This window comes from Oryzias latipes, chromosome 9 (assembly GCF_053564925.1).
Source record: "Oryzias latipes strain Hd-rR chromosome 9, Olatipes_Hd-rR_3.1".
In the NCBI taxonomy this organism is placed as follows: Eukaryota; Metazoa; Chordata; class Actinopteri; order Beloniformes; family Adrianichthyidae; genus Oryzias; species Oryzias latipes.
This window is the reverse complement of record NC_136245.1, coordinates 23,406,012-23,425,348: the sequence shown is the minus strand read 5'-3', so window position 1 is coordinate 23,425,348 and position 19,337 is coordinate 23,406,012. Positions and strand designations below refer to the sequence as shown.

Here is a 19,337-nt window from a genome sequence, read left to right as displayed (position 1 = left end):
GAATATGACAATGAGTTAAGTGGACTCAAACGGCGTCCACGGTCACCAGATCTAAACCCAATATATCACCTTCGGGATGTGGTGGAACAGGAGATCAACATCATGGATGTGCAGACGACAAGTCTGCAGCAACTACATCGTGCTTTCATGTCAATATGGACCAAACTCTCTGAGGAATGTTCCCAGCACCCTATTGAATCTCTGCCACCTAGGATTAAGGCAGTTCTGAAGGCAAAAGAAGAAGCCGGTACCAGCAAGGTGTACCTAATAAAGTGGTCGGTAAGTGTACATTGTCTATAGTAGACTTGCTGTACCTATACTTAAACTCAAGTATACTTAATAAACAAACTTCAAGCGATTGTTAAGGACCTGCAAAATTAGGCTTATAATAAAATATGTGATTGGAACATGCTGACATAAAACAAAGGCAAAAAAAAAACAACTTAATAATGCAAATGATCAAATCTACAAAAAAAACACACACACACACAAATAAGATTTAAGAAAATTGTGAATTAAAGTCCATATAAAGGCCTTAAAGATCATGAAACACGGATTGTTTGGAATGTAAATCAGAATCGTGCACTGGGAGGATGTCCTGATAGAGTTTCACTGAGCCACATATAGCACAACAGTGTGTGGCTTCTGTGTTGAATGAACGTCTCTCTGCATCAGAATAGAACATAATGACCTTCAGTTTGCGGCAGTCTGTGACTCGTGTTAGTGTTTGCGCCACAGAGGCTAGTCAGGTCGAACTTCCACTCAAACGTCACCGTGCGGCGTTTAAGTCCAAAAAGTGTCGGGACTTTCGAGAACGCATCTGCCCCGCTTTCTGCTGACGTTAACAGAATCCCGTCGAAAACCGACATCAAGAAAACCGGTAGAGCGCGTGGAACTGCCCCCGCATGACACCCACTTCCCACGGAGATGTGACTCCAGCGTGACCATTTGTGCTCCACAGGTTGGGGGTTTAACTGCTGGTGAGACGCTGGGTTTGACGTGACGTTCACCCCCCGCCCCCCCGAACCCCAGTCGATGGGAGGTCGACGTCACCCTTCCAGCGGAGGAGTGGATGGCTTCTGTAATAAAAATACATGAGGAGAATTGAGGAAAGTAGAAGATTGGAGGGAACGGAGCACCGCATGTCCCCTTCAGTGCCTGTGGGAGAACCGAGGACATGGACGCCCCTCTGAGACCAACTAGGATACATTTTTGCAGCGGTTAAAATAGTTTTTTTGCTCTATTTTCTTGAAGCGGACAGAGATAACAGTATCCCAGCATAGCGGGTTGGAGTGAAAGTCCGCCATATTCTGCCTTACCACGCCCGGGAGTCGAGCCACTGGAAAAATATAGAGACGGCTCAGTCAGTCAGTGTGTTTTTCTCGCCGCCCTCCTCCGCTAACTTGGGAGCGGGAGGTGTGTGTGTGTTTTTTTTGTCATTTTTTTTCGACTGAAAATCCATATTGGAGAGGAGGCCGGCGGACTACAACATTTCTCGAGATCTCGCGGCGGAGGTGTCTTAAAAGAATCTGTTGCTCATATCGAGACGGAAAAGGCAGATTGCTGCCGAGAGGAGGGAGGGAAACGGGGAAGGGGGGGCGGCGGTCTCTGCGTTCTCAAATATTGAATCCGTCTCCAGCCCAATTTTCCCCCCTTTTTTTCTGGACTTTTTACAGAGACTCCCTAACAGGGGCGCTAACAGTCGCAGGCCTTTATGAGGACGTTATTCGGCATTCACAGGCCCGTTGAGTCCCCCCCTGACGAATGTGAAATCTGGATGAGTCAGTAAGAGGGTGGGAGGTGGGGGGGAAGCGGAAAAGTGCGCGTTTCAAAGGGGGGCGAGTATGACCCTGGAATCCATAATGGCGTGCTGCCTCAGCGAGGAGGCCAAAGAAGCCCGGCGGATCAACGACGAGATCGAAAGGCAGCTCCGCCGGGATAAGAGGGACGCGCGCCGGGAGCTGAAACTGTTGCTGCTCGGTAAGGCAAAGGGGGTTGGGGGGGAGGAAATCCAGAATTCTTCCTCTAAAATACCTTTGTCGGGATGGGGGTGTTGGTCCTTCACCTGAGTGAAGTTTGGGACATAGATCAGGTGTTTTTTGGGAATCCACTGCACAGATTTGGGAACACACTCAGCAGCAGAGTCAGTGGTGGTGGGGGATGCCCGGCCAGAGAGGCCTCCATGCTTTCCACTATCACAACCACCTCATTTGAATAACTGGAGTTCGGATCAAACCCTCACCTCTTTCCACACGCCCTGCCCTCTGACTGACCTGACAGCAGGCCTGTGGGGCCAGGCTTTCAGGCAGGGCCCATCCTGCCGGAGTGCCACTGAGTGTGACAAATGTTAGTTAGACCAAAGTCTGCGCTTTATTGGGCGTAATCAAGATAGTTTTTGCAGCTCATTGCCAACCTCTGGCAATGATTATATCGCAGCTCCTTGGAAAAGCTCGCAGTCGCACTCTCACGAAGGAAACCTGCTTGTGTAAACATGCATCAGTCATTTACGGCCGCCACAAACGTATTGGACACCAGAAAAGCGTGGGGTTTTCTTTGTCTTTAGTCTTCACTGTTGTAACAACAGAAGAGCTTATATTTTCAGACTGTCTAGTTTACTGTCAGGAATGTCCTAGAGGGGAAACTGTTGCCCTGCAGACTGGAAAATGTGAAGATGGCAAGTCATCTACTTGCGTCTTAGGTTTAATTTGATTTCCACTACAAAAGCCCATTAGATGGTAGAACTGCTGTCCTGGAAAGTATTACCAGAAACCTATATCCTTGATCTGGTGATGCACTCTGAATTCAACAGAAAAACTGCTAAAGACGAGACAGAAAGATCTGAACGCTCAAATCCTCATATCCTAGTCTTCCTAGTGGATGTTTCCTTTGTTTGGATGTCTTGCTTATTATAGGAAATGAACAAAGTCACAAACTTGCTGCTACTTTTCAGAGGCAATGCTAAACCTGTAATTAGTTTGGTATTTGCTGGTATTTTTTTGAAAAAGTTTTTATATAAATGCATACTAAATACAAGATCAAAAAAGGGGTTTCGATTTGACAGATTTAGACGAAAAAGGAAAGTTTAACTTTATTTGCAGCAAAAAAAGTGCTTTGAATATTGAATGAGTAGATATTGAACCTTTCTTGCATAGATTTGATATCATAAGTCCTTCTACCAGGATTGTGAACCTCAATTGTATGTATGGTACAGAGACTGACTACTATATTCTGAATTCAGTGAAAATGTGCGATCGAGGTCTCTGGCACCTTCACAATAAAAGCTTAGCCCTGCTTGATTCCACCAACCCCATATCGGGGCATTGCCCTTTAACTCACTAATTGCTTTGTGCCCTATGGGACTTTGGTGTCAACCTTGATTTGACAACTTATCTTAACTTTGACTTCACTTAAGCCGCTTTATTTTCTTTCAAATGGAACCAACAAAAATCATTGAAATCTATATAAGGAAGTGTGTATTCGTATTTTTAATCTAACTTCAGAAATGTCTTGAAATGAACATGACATTCATCAAATCCAGATGAATAAAAGACTTTCACCTAAAGGTTCTGGACTTATCACCATTTTTAGCAGAGTGGACATACCTTTAGCCTAAACTTTACACACATGTCCAGTTGTAGGGTACTTCAGATGAATGTCCAATAGTTAAACAAACCTGACAAGAAGGACTAAAATGAGACTGATGACCTCATCTACACCTCGGCTTGTAGCAGGGTCATTATCACTATAAAGTGCCTTTGGTGTCCCCATGAGTATTACTCATTCATATACTAAATGGAGCAGAATAACTAAACTCTGACTTCTTATCATAAGACTTGTTCACAAATAAGTGAAATAATTTGGTTTTTAAATTGTGATTTCTTTAGTTTATGCAATTTTTTTTCTCTTTGGATGCATGCGATTTTTGTATGTCCCACATGCTGTTCTGTTAACTTTAGGGTGTGTAATAAATGGTTAAATTATGCTAAATTACAAAAAAATTGGTACACATTTCGTGTCACAGCACATTACTTGATAAAACAAGTAATTTTGATCAGGCAAATTTTATTTTCATAATGCTATTTACATTTTGCGCACGTCCCTGGCATTGCTGTCCACCCTGTCATTTTGGGATAACTGTCTCTTTAAAAAACCTGCAAATGTTTAGAGTGACACCACAACCAGCATTTTGTCTTTCTTCACTGGAGACTGAAACAGTGGCTAGTTGCATAGTAAATATTTACTCTTTTGTTTAGTAATTTTAATCATATTAGGTGTGTAGTCAGATGTCAAGCTTAACATGTCCACCCTGTCATGGTGAAATATCATTTAATATAAAAGCCTTTTCTAAATTTAAAATATATAAGATAAACAGTACACAGTCTACTTGCTAACTGAATCATGTTGCTAAGTGAAGATCCACAATGTGCTCAATAAATGCTAACATAAACCAAAAATGTCCACAATGTGGACATGGTTCATGACAGGAAAGACATTTTGATAGTTTATGGCAACAAACTAATAATGTTACATATTACAACAGCTCCTACTGACATTTTATAACTGAAATTTCCCCTTGTGGGATTAATAAAGCATAATTCAATTGAATTGAATAACAATAAATAACAGTTTGGCTGCTAACCGATACATTGAAGAAATTGCATATGAGATTTGTCTCCTGGCATATTGGCCACATTTCAGACACTTCCTTTTGCCGTCTCAGATCCTTTTGGGTAGTATCACAGTGAAAAGGGAGAAAACAACTACAGAGTATGAGTTCGCCACAGATTTCCAGGAGAGGCTACTCCATTTTTGGCACCATGTTTTCAACATTAAATGGCAGTGTGATGCCTATAGGAATCTCAGGAGCTGCTTGAAGCACAATGACTCCCTCTTGCATACAGATTTTAGAGAAAATTACTCGTGGAAGTACAGTGAAGAAATACAATCTGTGCATTTTGGAGGTTCACATAAGCAGGCCAGTCTGCACACTGGAGTTCTCTACATCCCTGGTGAACAAGCACCACATATCTTCTGCTTCATATCACCCTCCAGAAGACATGACCCTGTCGCCATCTGGGCCCACCTTGATTCAGTTCTGAAGATACTGAGAGAAAGTCACCCACTAGCTAGCATACTTCATTTTTTCAGCGATAGGCCTGCAACACAGCATCGACAAAAGGGAAATTTCTTCTACTTCTCAACAGAACCCTACAAGTATGGGTTCAAACAAATAACATGGAATTTCTTTGAGGCTAGTCATGGCCAGGGTGCACCAGATGGTGTGGATGGAGCTCTCAAGAGGTCAGCAGACCGGATTGTAGCCCATGGAGGAGACATTCCTGATGCCCAGAGCTTGTATGAAAAGCTGAAAAGCCTGGAGACATCTGTTGAGCTGCTCTATGTCCCAGAGAGTGATATTGAATCCAAGACTGAGGTACCTGCAATAGCTGCCATAAAAGACTGCTTGGAGATGTGTCTCAGTGATATTGTTCTTGTTGTTTTTTTCAAACCAATCATTCTCCCCTTAAAACAACATTTTTCTTCTAATTTTACAGTTGAATGTTTGACTTTCACTGTGCACATTGATTTTTAGAGTTTATCTCAATAATGCCACATTAATGGCTAATTTTTGGTGTATTGCGACATAAAGGAAGAGTGGATCAGAAATAGTCTGTTCACCCTGATACTTTCACCCTACATGGGAAAGGGACTTCTGGTAGTAATTTTCTTTCATTAATTGCAAAATGAGGTAATTTAACGACCTTTTAAAAATGTGTCCACCCTGTCATGCTACTGTCCACCCTGTCATTTTCCTATTCAATCCAAAAAAAAACAATTTATTGTCACAAGTTAGCAAAACTATTGGTGTGATTCCTTTATTAATACATATTGGTCAAGTGGTTTTGGTAAAATTTTTCACCAGATATCTTTGTTTTCTTAGATTTTATTTAGAAAAGAGTGCAATTCTTGCTGATTTTGTATAGTAACAACATTGTTTGCCCTAATTTCATCACTATCTAAATACTTTTCTTATTAGCTAATACACAGTTTTGACAAAGGGACTAAGTGGCTTTCTGAAAATATAAATTTTATATCCATGATCTCATTACAATGTATTTAATATACTTTGAAATTGTCCATGACGGGGTTGACAGTTTTTGCTGTTTGTGCGTGCATTGTCTCCTTGCATTTAATTTATAAAATGTGTGGGAGCTTGACCAACATGCATTTGTAACAGCACAGCATCCACCTAACACAATAAATGTGAAGTTAAATGGAAAATCCAATCTTTTTTGGTGGGATATTGGGAAGCCTCAAAGGCACCTCATGGTGATATTGACCCAGCAGAGGCTGGTGGCATTTCAGACGGACTGAAAACAGCTTGTATGTGCATGTGGAGGTGGGGCAAGCTGGAGCAAAAACCTGACCTACACTCAACTGCAGTGCTCGCAGCCCGCCAGCAGAAGTATAGGGGCTGAGTAAAGAACTATTACAGAGAGCTTGTTTTGGTGTGTGGCGTTTGGAGCTGCTTGTTTTGGCTTTGAGGCTCAAGTGCTCGTCAGTGGAGCACTTCATGGGCAATTGTGCTTCCTCCGGTTGAGTCATTGCTCCTTTTCTCTGCTCATGCCAGCCTTTTCAAAATAGCACTGTTACAGTTGGAAAGCAGGTTTACTAGACGTTGCAGCTGAATTCCAGGCTGGGTGGTAGTTTCATTTCTGTCAGTTACTTTTTTGGCGTGAGAGTTAGATCCATTGAATCAGAGGGGAGGGTTCACCTGTTGGTTTGTACACCCCGAGAGTTTCTGTCATTAATGAAAGAGATGTTGCTCTCTTCTGTCCAAATTCGCTCCCTACCCCCTAACTACTAACACTATATAGTACTCTGGATCTTTAACAGTAAATATAACATCACAGATTTAAAAAATGGTTGGAGTCGGTAGATGTTTTTCTTTTCTTTTAGTTTCATTCCCTGGAAACAGCTGACTTGGTACAGCTTTGTTTCCATGGACTGAATCATAAATGGTGTAACACCACCTACAGAGTCCAGCAGCTTTGTAGTGTGGAATCTTCAAGTTCTGAAATACTCACTGTAACAAGGAAAAAAGAACTACTACAGCATACTTAAGATTCTTTGAATCAAACTAGTCAGCAGTTTCTCTGAATTTTGCTCATATATGATGTGTTTTGAGAGCAACACACATAAGCAGATTTTTCTTTTCTTTTCTCAAACTCAGTATTAGTGCACATGTTTGACAATTGCAACATTCTAAAGTCCCACTCTGATTATTTGGTATCCATTTTTTAAGTGTTCCCAGTGTTTTTTTAATGAAGAATCTGCCGTTTTTAAGTAAAAAAAAACCTGTTGTTTTCTAGGACATATTTTCTGCAGAGCAGCAGGTGTTTAGTTGTATAAACCCCGCCCGCTGCCCTTTCCCGTAACAATTTTCCACGTCGAAGTAAGATTTTGTCAAGCAGCATGTCCTTATCTGCTCCTGATTCAGCGCGATTTGGGGAAAAAAATACTCAGATATGCAATTTTGAGCTAAATTTTCTGAATATATGTTTTCCATCCCCAGTAAAAAGTCACAAGAACACGTTAAAATAACCAAAACAGAATTTCTATTGGAGTGGGTCTTTAAAATCACAGGCTAATATTTAAAAAAATATATCATTGCTAATTTTCCTTCTCACAAAATTCCTGGAATGACTGCATTGGGTGAAAAGAGGAATTTCAATCTTTCTTTTGATACATCTATTCTATCATAGATAAGATTAAATGTACTGGAATAAAACATTTACTCTATTTCACTAACAGAATACATGTATTATGTGGCTAGAGGATTCCCACCAAAAGGTCATTAAGTGAGCAGTTCTTTTTCCTTTCTGTTTGCTTTCTCAGGAACTGGAGAAAGTGGGAAGAGTACATTCATTAAACAGATGAGGATCATCCATGGTGCTGGCTACTCCGATGAGGACAAAAGAGGTTTCACCAAACTGGTTTATCAGAACATCTTCACCTCCATGCAGGCCATGATCCGCGCCATGGAGACGCTGAAGATCCCATACAAATATGAGCACAACAAGGTAAGTCCAGCCATTAACCCACACCATAAGCCGCGGTTTCATGTGCAAAATATCTTGATCGGATCAATGGTCGGATTGGAATTCAACCGTGTACATGGGCCCAGAAAAACTTTTTCCGATTATAACAAACGTTCACATGGGTCACACTTTCGGTCGGAATAAATCATTCGCACACGTTTAAAATACCGGAAGAGGAAATGAGTCTCGCTGTAAACAAGCCGAGCTGCAACATACCGTACATAGGTATCTGGCAGCTCGGTAATATACGAGATGATCCTCTAAACGTGCTTTTATTAATGTTACGGTTATTATGAAGCGCCTGTTCGCTCATTATTTTATTTTTAATCCGTGTGGTCAGTGCTTTTTTTGTGGAAGAAGGGAGCCAGAAGAAGCCAGGACTAAGAGAGGCTAACACGGGATAACAACATTTAGCCTTGGATGAACATAAAATCCATGCGGGAAATGCTGCAATCTGCATCTTGGCCGCACATAAATATGTGGGAATAACATCAGCCTTTATTTTGTCAGGACACGACTGGAAACACAAATCCACGTGATTATTTGAACGGTTTCTAAGGACTGCGCGGCATTTCTGATTTGAAAAGCTCACACACCGCCCCAAAGCAGCTGTGTGAGCTGGCGGTCCGAGCTCTGCCCGGAAACACCCTTTTACCGGGAGACCCGTTTCTCCTGAGTTCTGTAGCTCGTTCACCTAGAGCTGCGGGACGGATCGCAGTCCGAAGTCTCCCACACAGCACACATGTAACAAAGCATCCTCCCCTCCCTTCCCCTCAAACACAAAGCTATAAGTCTGGCCGCTCTGCTCAGAGACACAGTTCGCTCCGTCCACTTGACTAATCAAGTGCAGGAGCGGACTACTTCTTTTCTATTTTTTTTGTTAAAGTCACTTCCCTCAGTTTATTCTGGACATTATTTTTTCATCGCAGGTGAGTAATTAGTCGGGAAATAAAATAAATAAAGTAATAAAGTAAAATAACAAATAATAATTATATAATAACGACGACTGCCAATTTCGGGGACATTACCCAACCCTACTTTCTATAAAACTGCAATAGCATGCTTGGACATTCTGTCTATCTTATTTGAAACAGCCATCCATAATCATTTCCTGTCATTTTATTCTTGTACATCCTGTGCGCGCCGTTGCTCCATGCATGGTTTATGCCCTAAGCCAGTTCCTAGTTGGAGAATTTAGCCTGTTCTGCATAAAAACATGGCAGTTCCATTACAAATGATCACCAACTAGATTCAAGTCTAAAATCCTGCCATAGAAAAATATGTAAAAGCTGCAACAGGTCGACATGTTTAGGAATGATCAGTATTTTAGAGCATATGGTGAGATTTAAAGGGAAATCTTAACTTCTTTGACTCAACAATTATGTGCTGAGTCATGAAGAACAAAGGACATAAGTGATGTGAGGCTGAAAAAGCCTCAAAGACAAAGCATCCGTGCTTTTGACTAGTTACATGGAGCAGAATTCTTGGAAGAAGAGCATGAAAACATTTGTGTGCAGTTTTTTGTCTGCAAAAAAAATCAAACAGTATGCACAGTAAAGTTTTAATAAAGTCCTGTAATGGTCAACCAACTTTTCTGCACAAAGTTTACTGCGCAAGAGAGGTAAAATGTATTTTTTCTGTATGTATTTTTTCTTAATGAAATTGTAAGACTCACAGCTCTACAAAGATGACTTTAGATCTTTTTGCTCAATAGGTTTTTAAATATTTCTGTTGTCTAGCTTTAGTTAATGTGGATTTTAGGTAGCTATAGTGTTCTCAGCAGTAGCTATTCAGACCTGCTTACTTTTACCCATCTTTTTTTTTAATCAATGATTTCTTTTTGTTTCTTTTTCATTTGCTCAAACTACTTTTGCCCGCTCGTCTCTATTCTAGAATTAGTCATTTTCTTGGAAAACCATTTTCTTCTGATCTTACTCGACCAGCAGCCCTTACATTTTATTTTCTTCCTCCATTTTGGATGCTCGGTTTGAAAGAATGAAAGGATAGAAGAAGGTGGTGGGGGGCGTTGCTCACTGAGTTGTACTCAGCCGATATAAAGACAGTCTCTTTGTCTGTGTCAGCATCATCTTTGGCAGTAATCACATCATCAGATCCTGTCTTTTCCAAAAACAAGAAAAACAGGGATTGGATCGTGCCCGGCAAAGTACTTCTAGAGCTTCTGTCAATCAAAAGGAGCGCCCCACCTCCTTGAGCACAGCTTTGATCTCAACATTAAATGATCATAAAACCTCACAGTAAAATGGGGTTAAATATGAAATTTAACCGCAGAAAAAATATTAAACCACACTGTAAAAGTATTTTCTTAATGCAAAATTAGGTTACCGTATTTTCCGGACTATAAGTCGCACCGGAGTATAAGTCGCACCAGCCCAAAAATGCATTATAAAGAAGAAAAAAACACAGATTAGTCGCACTGGACTATAAGTCGCATTTTAACTTTGACAACCTTATATGACACAATCATAGCAGACTGTTTATCTAATAATTTCACAGTAATTTTTTCTCAAACTTATTTATTTATTCCTTTCATGAAGCATCATTGGCCAACTCTGTTTTCATCCTGTTTTTGTAGAAACAGTTGTCATTTTTATTGCATTTCTGAATCTATGAAATCATTGGAAAATAGAATATTATGTTCTTAGCCTTCAAGATCTTACTGTAAAAAAAAGTTTGCTGATTGTCTGAGTCACTTAACATACTCTTAACACTTAACATACCTCATACATCAAATTGACCCAGGAACATCATCTCTGTTCCTCACAAATGAACATAACAGGAGGGTTAACAATGTATTTATTTCAATTTATTTCTAATATAAGTCGCTGCGGAGTATAAGTCGCACCCCTTGCCAAACTATGAAAAAAAGGGCGACTTATAGTCCGGAAAATACGGTAATTGACATTGTAGAACACCAGTTTGACTTGGTTGTGTAACAAGCCACCTAGTGATCAAATTGCGAACTACCGCTGCTCCAGTTACTTTTAAGTTCCCTGTTCTGTCTCAAACAGGAAGTGCAAATGTTGCCCCTCAATTCTAATCAGCAGCTCCTCATCACCACATGTGATGGACTAATGTTACATTTGGTTTACAAGTTAAAGATCGCATAAATAATTGTGACGTTTAGAATAAAAGAACGTAACTTTAACAAAGACGGGTGTTGAAATGAAACATGCTGATTACGGTTCCGCTCTGAGAATCTCACCTCTGTTCTGCATGCTATACCACCCGTCTCCAAATCTTTCTGTTCAGCATTCAGAGTACACAAAGCTTTCATTGTTTGTGCTCTGCTGGAAAAATATTCATTGAAGATATTCTACGAATAACTTCTATAGTTTATCTGGCTTATTGAAGTGTATTAACAGCTGATTCAGGTGTACATTTCTCATCGAAACTATTTTTCTGTTTCAATTTCTCGTTGAACATACGGTACAGGAGCACAGTCTTGCTGAAACAGATGATTTCCACTTTGATCGGATGAAACACAAAAGCCTTTCTCTTCAGTATGAAACTGTTTTTGGAATTCAAACCAGTCGATTTGCTCCTAAAACCTTGGGGACACCTTATTGAGATCCAGGGCAGCAAAACCTTCTTCAGGGTCCCAGTATTCCCAGTGGGATCATGGGTTCAGTAATTAGATCTGCCTGTGGGCACAAAGAAAGTAAAATAAGCAAATATGGGTGGAAAATAAAACAGTAAAAAATTAGGTCTGTCGACCTTTCACAGTTTAAAAAAAACTGTTGGTGTCATGTTTTTGGCTTCGACTTTGTTTTTCACCAGGCTAATGCCAACATTGTGAAAGAAGTGGACGTGGAAGTGGTCACCGTGTTCCAAAACCCTTACGTAGATGCAATCAAGAGCCTATGGAACGACCCGGGCATCCAGGAGTCCTACGACCGAAGGAGGGAGTACCAACTCTCAGACTCCACCAAGTAGTACGTAGAATTGAAAACACTATAGAAACAAAGCAAAAGAAAACAATGTAATCAGTCTGCTCCTCTTTAAACAGCTATCTGAACGCACTGGACCGGATCGCCGAGTCATCCTATCTACCCACCCAGCAAGACGTGCTGCGGGTTCGAGTTCCTACCACAGGCATTATTGAATATCCTTTTGATCTTCAGAGTGTCATATTCAGGTGAGTCCTTTGCTACGGCGCTGGGTTTACAAATGTTGAATACCGCATGAATCGAAGGTCGTCATGGTTGTTCCTGTGTGGCTGACAGGATGGTAGATGTGGGAGGTCAGAGGTCAGAGAGGAGGAAGTGGATCCACTGCTTCGAGAACGTCACCTCCATCATGTTCCTGGTTGCTCTCAGCGAGTACGACCAGGTTTTGGTGGAATCCGACAACGAGGTGATTTGTCTCATTCCAACTAAAAATCTCCGGAAACTGAAACTAGTTATGATATTATGGGATGTTGGAACAGCTTTTTGCTCGCTCTGAGCTTAAGGTGACTCTGCTCTGAGGATGTGGCGCTTGGCTAGTTGTAAACAATCCTCAAGGACATGAGGCACCTCGCTCGGAAAACATCTGGAAACGATGATCCAGCTGTTGCGACTGCCGCCTGGGGCGGCTTCTCTTCTTTCAGAAGAATTAGACGTGTGTGTCAGTTTGTTCGAAAGTGTAATGGTAAACAGGTGTGCCTTCACGAGTGCAGCGTCTGATTTGTTCCTCTGCTTTGTTTTGTTATTTCTAACCAAGAAGCCCGACCAAGAGAACATCAGTACTGTGAAGCGACGCTGAAATGATAAGACCCAGATGCTCGTTTTATTAGCTGTTGAAAAAAACCTGTTAGTGCAGAGAGATGAAAGCCCATCCCCTCTCACCCTTCAAAGTCTCCCTCTGGTGTGGTGACTGTTGGTTAAAGTCTGCTCTTAATGAAGACGAAGGAGCGTGCTTTGATTAAGCATCTGTCTGTCTCTTCCTCTCACATTCACTCTCTTTTCATGTAGAATCGGATGGAGGAGAGCAAAGCTCTGTTTAGGACAATAATCACCTACCCCTGGTTCCAAAACTCCTCCGTCATTCTGTTCCTCAACAAGAAGGACCTGCTGGAGGAGAAGATCATGTACTCGCATCTGGTGGACTACTTCCCAGAGTATGATGGTGAGTACTTTCCTCGTGCTTCCAGAGGAAGAAGGAGCATTTGTACCTTCCCTTACAACCTAAGGGACTCCAGGTTTGCATCGATTTGATCTCTTTTTCAGCTTTAATCAGCACATTCATCTTAGCAGATTAGTCAGCAAATATTCTGACACAAAGAAAGGAAATTCCAGATCAAAATATAACAGCTGCAAAATCAGCAAAGAAAAAGGCCTTAATTTTAAGTAGGGGGTAGTATTTTTTTGAACCATCTACTGTTCTTATTGAATTTCTTGTGAGTATTTGTTCGTGCTATTCATTCTCAAAGCGGAAATTTTCATCAAACTTGCATTCCCTCTGAACCTATCTGCTCTAGCGCCCCTAGCGGCCGTTAGGAAAAAATGAGTAAATTAGCCGCATCCAGAAACTATGTCCAATAAAACCACAGTGTAATTGTGGCTTAAAAACAGCGTCATCGTCATTAAAGGACCACTGGGAACACTTTACAATAGATCAAAAAATGATCAGAGTGTATATGTATATGCTGTAACTGTTGATGCCACAAATAATGTTTAAAAAATTGATTTTTTTCCTTTACTTTGGTAAAAGCCCTGTACTAAATAGTTTTGTTGGACTTTGGGGTAAATTATTTGCTATTCTGTGGCAGAGGAAGCAGATTTTCCAAGTTTAAAAAGAGTTTAACCCTTGTGCTATCCTAGGCACTTTAACATTGGGAGTTGGGTCATCTAGACCCACTAGACAGTGCGCTGAACCTTTTTTCTTCAATAATTTGTGATCTTCACTGGTGTCCATGGATTACATGACATCTTTCCACCTTTATCCACCTTTGTCATGGTAGGGAGAACACGTCAATGGAAGGGTGGGGTCATCTAAGATAGCACAAGGGTTAATAGCAATGAAAACAGAAGAATGAATGAAATGAAGATAGAGTCACTATTTTTGATTCTGAATGCGTGATTAACCGGCCACGATATTGTAAATTTTGTGCCTAAATGTGGCGGATCTAGCTCGTAGTGACGTCCCCTTTTCCTGTCCAGGTCCACAGAGGGACGCCCAAGCAGCTCGCGAGTTCATCCTGAAGATGTTCGTGGACCTGAATCCCAGCGACACTGTCATCTACTCCCACTTCACCTGCGCCACAGACACCGAAAACATCCGTTTTGTCTTTGCCGCCGTCAAAGACACCATCCTGCAGCTGAACCTGAAGGAGTACAACCTGGTGTAAAAGAAAAACAGCGTATAACACACCCTGACTGACAGACTGTGACAGGAAGACACCATCAAATACTCTAGATGAAAACCTTACGCTTGAGTTTTACTAATTTATTTGCCATTAGACTTCTTGGTCCCTAAGGGGGGAGCAGCATTGAGTTTTCTTTTGCTATTTGAGAAGTTGATGGGAAATGAAGGGGGGGGGGGGGGTATCTGCAGGAATCGGGGAAAGGGGGGGGGGGTCTGAAATCAAAGCTCAAATCCTTCCTGCTTTTTTAAAAAAAATGCTCCTACAGGAAGTGATGGGGTAGATATCTTACTTACAGCTTTTTTAATTTATCAGATGGGACGGCAAGTATCTGATTTAAAGTAGACAAAAACTGTGATTTTAAATTATTTCTGGTTCCTTTGATATGGATTGATTTAAGTGATTATTCTGGTTGTTGTTGTAATTACTGCTAAGATGCATTCACTTCAGCGGTCGTAGCACGGGTTTTGATGTGTTTTGGTTTTTTAAATCCAGTTTGAGCATCAAGTGTTGCCGTTCACGCCTGACAGGATCCACAGGAGGCGACTCCATCATTGTGCCACGATAACACTTGTTACCAAGTGTATGTTTACCGCCAACGCCAAACACTCCACTGATGAACAAGAAGTATTGCAAAGGACGGATGTATTCAACCAAGTCAGTAAGATTTGCCCCGCCCCCTCCCTCACACACTAACTGACCCAGACTGACTGAAGCTGCACTACAGGCCGGTCTGACCCAGGCACTTCTGCAGCACGCCGAACTGCTCGAACTGTCCAATCGTAAGGCTGCATGCAGGGACGCTGCCCCTCCCCCTTGGCCTGCAGAGCATTGACAGCCGTGTCTCTGTGCTCGTCCAAAGCCCGGCTCTCCTGACTGTCGAAGTGTTACAGCAGAAGACTTGGCCCATTGCCGTGTTAGAAGGGCCGGGTGTTGATGTTCAGTTTGTACCAAAGTAAGTCTCTTTACCCACAGCTCCAAATTACTTCAACTATTTTTTTTTTGTACCAATCTCTAGAAAATAAGCCTGTAATTGACATGAATTGAGGCATAGTGCAATTATGAATGCTAAAATCATTGTATATACATCTCTTTCTCTCTCTCTCTTTCTCTCTTTCTCTCTCTCTCTCTATATATATATATATGGCAGCATCTTTGTTGACTTTGTAACCATGACCTTTTTTTGGCAGATTGAATGTGCTGTAATGAAAATATGTATCTTTGTAATTGATATGTTTGTCTAATGATTAATCGGTTAATTTTATTATTTACATGTTTGTTTTGGGGTTTTTATAAGGGGAGAATTCTGAGTTGTTTTTTTCTAAAGAAGGAAACCTTATTGAGCTGGACAAATGCATTAAGATGATTTTTTTTTTAGTATCAGATTGTCAGATCAGGTCGCGGTATGGCAGCGTCTTCATGAGGTGTTTTGGGTTGAAATGGACTTTTTATTCAGCAAAAACAGCAGATTAAGTTCATTTACAGGGCTACTGGTCAGAGTTCAGTCCAGTTTTCAGAACAGAGCGCAGGTCATGTGACTAGGATAAAATCACTCCTTAATCCTTTATTTTGCATCTAACGTATCTGCAGTGTTGTTGAACTCCCAGCATTCCTCCCTGTGCTGCAGCTACAAGGACATTTGCAGAGAGTCATTCGGACTTTCAGAGGTGCTTTTCTCTCCTCCACCTTGATTGCCACGTTTCCTGTCGATGGCACAGTGTTCATTTATTTATGGAATGACAGGAGAAAACACAACAGTTCATGTGTACATAATGCCTTATTGAAAAGCTGTGCCTCTGTAGTCCCATGTTCTGAGAAAAGAAGCCAGAACTTCTCCTCTCCTAAGGTTTTCGGCTTAGCTGTAGTGGGAAAGCCCTGGGAGCTGCTTTGACGTATAGCACATGTAGCTAATGCAACATCAGTGCAGTTCACTGTAAACACATGAGCAGATTCAAACCAGAACTCTGGCATTTTATTGATTTTTGTTCTGTACAGCTTTCACATCCGATTCATGTCTTAAATTCCTTACCGCAGTGCATTGAACTGCCTGAAGGGGCTTCTCTGTTGCAGTGTGTGGAGGCCCACCAGCCTTCAGTTGGAGGTCTTGCTGTTGTCTGAGCAGGTGAAGCGACAGAACCTTAAAGAGACACACATTGGTGAAAGGTGCTCAGCGAACGGCGGGGCCTGGCAAAACGCTCTTCTTCAGGTTGGCAGGCGGGGAGGTGGTTTGGAGTTTGCACTCACACCCGTGTTGATCAGGACGCTGTGTCCTTGCTGTTGTAAGGTGGCCATTTGCACTGTTCTTTTCATAAAGGAAAAAAAAACACCTAAAAGTCTGGATTCACACAGAGCAGAGTTTACCCAGCGGTTCACGAAGAAGAACCTGTCCATGTTTTTTTTTCCTGTTTAATAAAGATTGAAAGTGTTTTTAAAAACATTTACGCTGACAGAATTCTGATAAAACAGAAGTTAATTGACAAAAATGTGAAGCATGATTGAGGTTTGTGCTGAAAACGAAGCACAAAGGACTCTGGGAGCGGCCTGCTGGCGTCCACCTCAAGCCGTGTTGAAGCTGGCTTCTTCCCCTCATTCCGGTAGCGGCTCCAGCTCATGTGCGAAGGGCGACACATGGCTGCCATCAAATCCCCCTGCAGCCTGCTGCCAGCCTCACATCCTGAGCTCCTCGGAAGAAGAAGGTCTTTTCTGCACACTGGGGTTTCTTTGCACCCACGTCCTGAAGATGCACAGTCAATTAGTCGTTCTGAAACAGTGTTTATGATGATCTGCAGACTGTAAAATGTTTCCTTGTTTCCATAAACTCGCACCCCTTTAACATGTTTCTAAATGAAGCGACATGTTTGTTTTGACCTCTTTGTTGGCTCCTTTTCTGTTGGATTTTGGCTGTGGGGGTGAAAACCACGTGTGCGCCTCCATATTCTCTCTACGTGAAGAACATCACGAGTACAGCCTAACTGTCAACTAACAAGGTTTGACTGAAACAAAGGCAGTTCTCTATTCTCTTCATTTGACATTTTGAGCTTTTTAGTGCAAAAATCAAACCCAACAGATGTCAGATCATCATTTTAAATTTTGATTTTACCAGCAAAATCACATCTGGAATAAAAATCCCCTTTTATTAAAAAAAAAATCCAGCTGTTTTACTTTGAAAAGGTTGCACGGTGGTGCAGTGGTTAGCACTTTCAGCTCACAGGTTCAAATCCTGTCTGTGTGGAGTTTGCATGTTCTCGTGTTTCTTGGTTTTCTCCTCCCACAGTCTAAAAGCTTTATAGCTTCACTCAAAAGCTTTAAGTTGTTCCTTAGAGGTGAATGTGAGTGCTTGTCTGTCTCTGTGAGGGACTGCAGGGTCCAGGGTGCACCCCGGCTTTACCCAACAGGAGCTGGGTAGACTCCGGCTACACCGTGAAACCGAGGGAGGTGAAGCAGGTAGAGGATGGATGGGTAATGTGCAAAGGGGACATGGCCGACTACTTCACACACGTGCAGCATTTATCTCTATCACACTTTAAACATCAGTGGTTTTATCAACGTTCATTTGATTTCTAAAACACTCAAGGATATTTTCCAAGGATATTATAAATGACACCTATAGGCCAACCTTGAAATCTCCCTCCGATCATCTTTTGTTCTATTGTAAAACTTTTTCCAGTGTTTTTACTTTTAATGATGATTATGCCGTTTTTAAACCACACACACACACAAAAAATTCATTTTCTAGGACACAGTTTCTGCAGAGCAGCAGGAGTTGATCAGAAATTCACCTCTGACTTGTGGGCAGTACTATTAGTGCAGATTAACCCTTGTGCTATCTTAGATGACCCCACCCTTACATTGACGTGTTCCCCCTACCATGACAAAGGTGGATAAAGGTGGAAAGATTTCATGTAATCCATGGACACCAGTGAAGATCACAAATCATTGAAGAAAAAGGTTCAGAGCACTGTCTAGTGGGTCTAGATGACCCAACTCCCAACGGTAAAGTGCCTAGGATAGCACAAGGGGTTAAGCCCGCCCCCACTTCCCATCATAGACTTGTTTACACACTAGCGTACAGCCCCTCTCAACTTTAGCAGTGCAGCAAAAATGGCGAGCAACATTGGAGCTATCAGGCCGTACAGTTTAGATCCAGACACCAGCCCTGACGAGGAAAACAAAGATGTACACGGATCTAATCGTCTACAAGCAGATGCGTCAGGAACGGAGCGGACTAACTGTTGTAGATCCTGCTTCCCACCTGCAAGCTTTTTCCACCAACATTCTTTCACCTTTTCCTGATTCTCAATGATTTGAATAAAGAAATACAGTTTTAATCTGAAATTTTTCTACATGTCTTCTGCCACATGTTAAAAAGACTAAAAACACAGTTTTCATCAGAGTGCATCTTACATTCAAACGTGGACTCAATATTTTATCGGACTGGGTCTTTAAGAACCTTTATAATTATTAGTAGTAGTAGTATAGTTAAAGTTTGGTCTGCTCTGGGCTGGACTTTAAACTGATCACGCCTCACCAGTTTCAAAATCCAGAGAAGAAAATATCTATGAATGCAACAGACTGAAGAGTGGGTGTAGGGGACTGAAGTGTTTTTGTTAAAGACAAACTGACAAAAAATAACCCCATAAGTCATGAGAAAACCTAAACGGAGGTATTTCCACAAGATCAGACCTAAAACAACCGAAAGCATGAGTTCATCTAAGGTCAATTAAAGTAATAAAACCAAGAAATCTAAACTTAAAGCACAGATCCTTGCAGATATTTGGTTTAAACCTGAACATATCAACCTTCCCTAAAGTATCATCATTTAAATCTATTAGTATATAACCAGTGAACTCAACTTAAAGTTTATGGCACCA

General features: G+C 41.5%; 1 protein-coding gene across 1 annotated transcript; it reads left to right on the top strand.

Moving 5' to 3' along the window:
• The first annotated feature begins 1,033 nt into the window (after positions 1 to 1,033).
• Positions 1,034 to 16,903, top strand: LOC101168718 (guanine nucleotide-binding protein G(q) subunit alpha). The gene is made up of 7 exons (XM_023958408.2): positions 1,034 to 1,980; positions 7,900 to 8,084; positions 11,901 to 12,055; positions 12,130 to 12,258; positions 12,347 to 12,476; positions 13,076 to 13,229; positions 14,264 to 16,903. The coding sequence occupies exons 1-7, from the start codon at positions 1,845 to 1,847 to the stop codon at positions 14,449 to 14,451; spliced, it is 1,077 nt and encodes a 358-aa protein (XP_023814176.1). The 5' UTR covers positions 1,034 to 1,844; the 3' UTR covers positions 14,452 to 16,903.
• Positions 16,904 to 19,337: the final 2,434 nt, after the last annotated feature.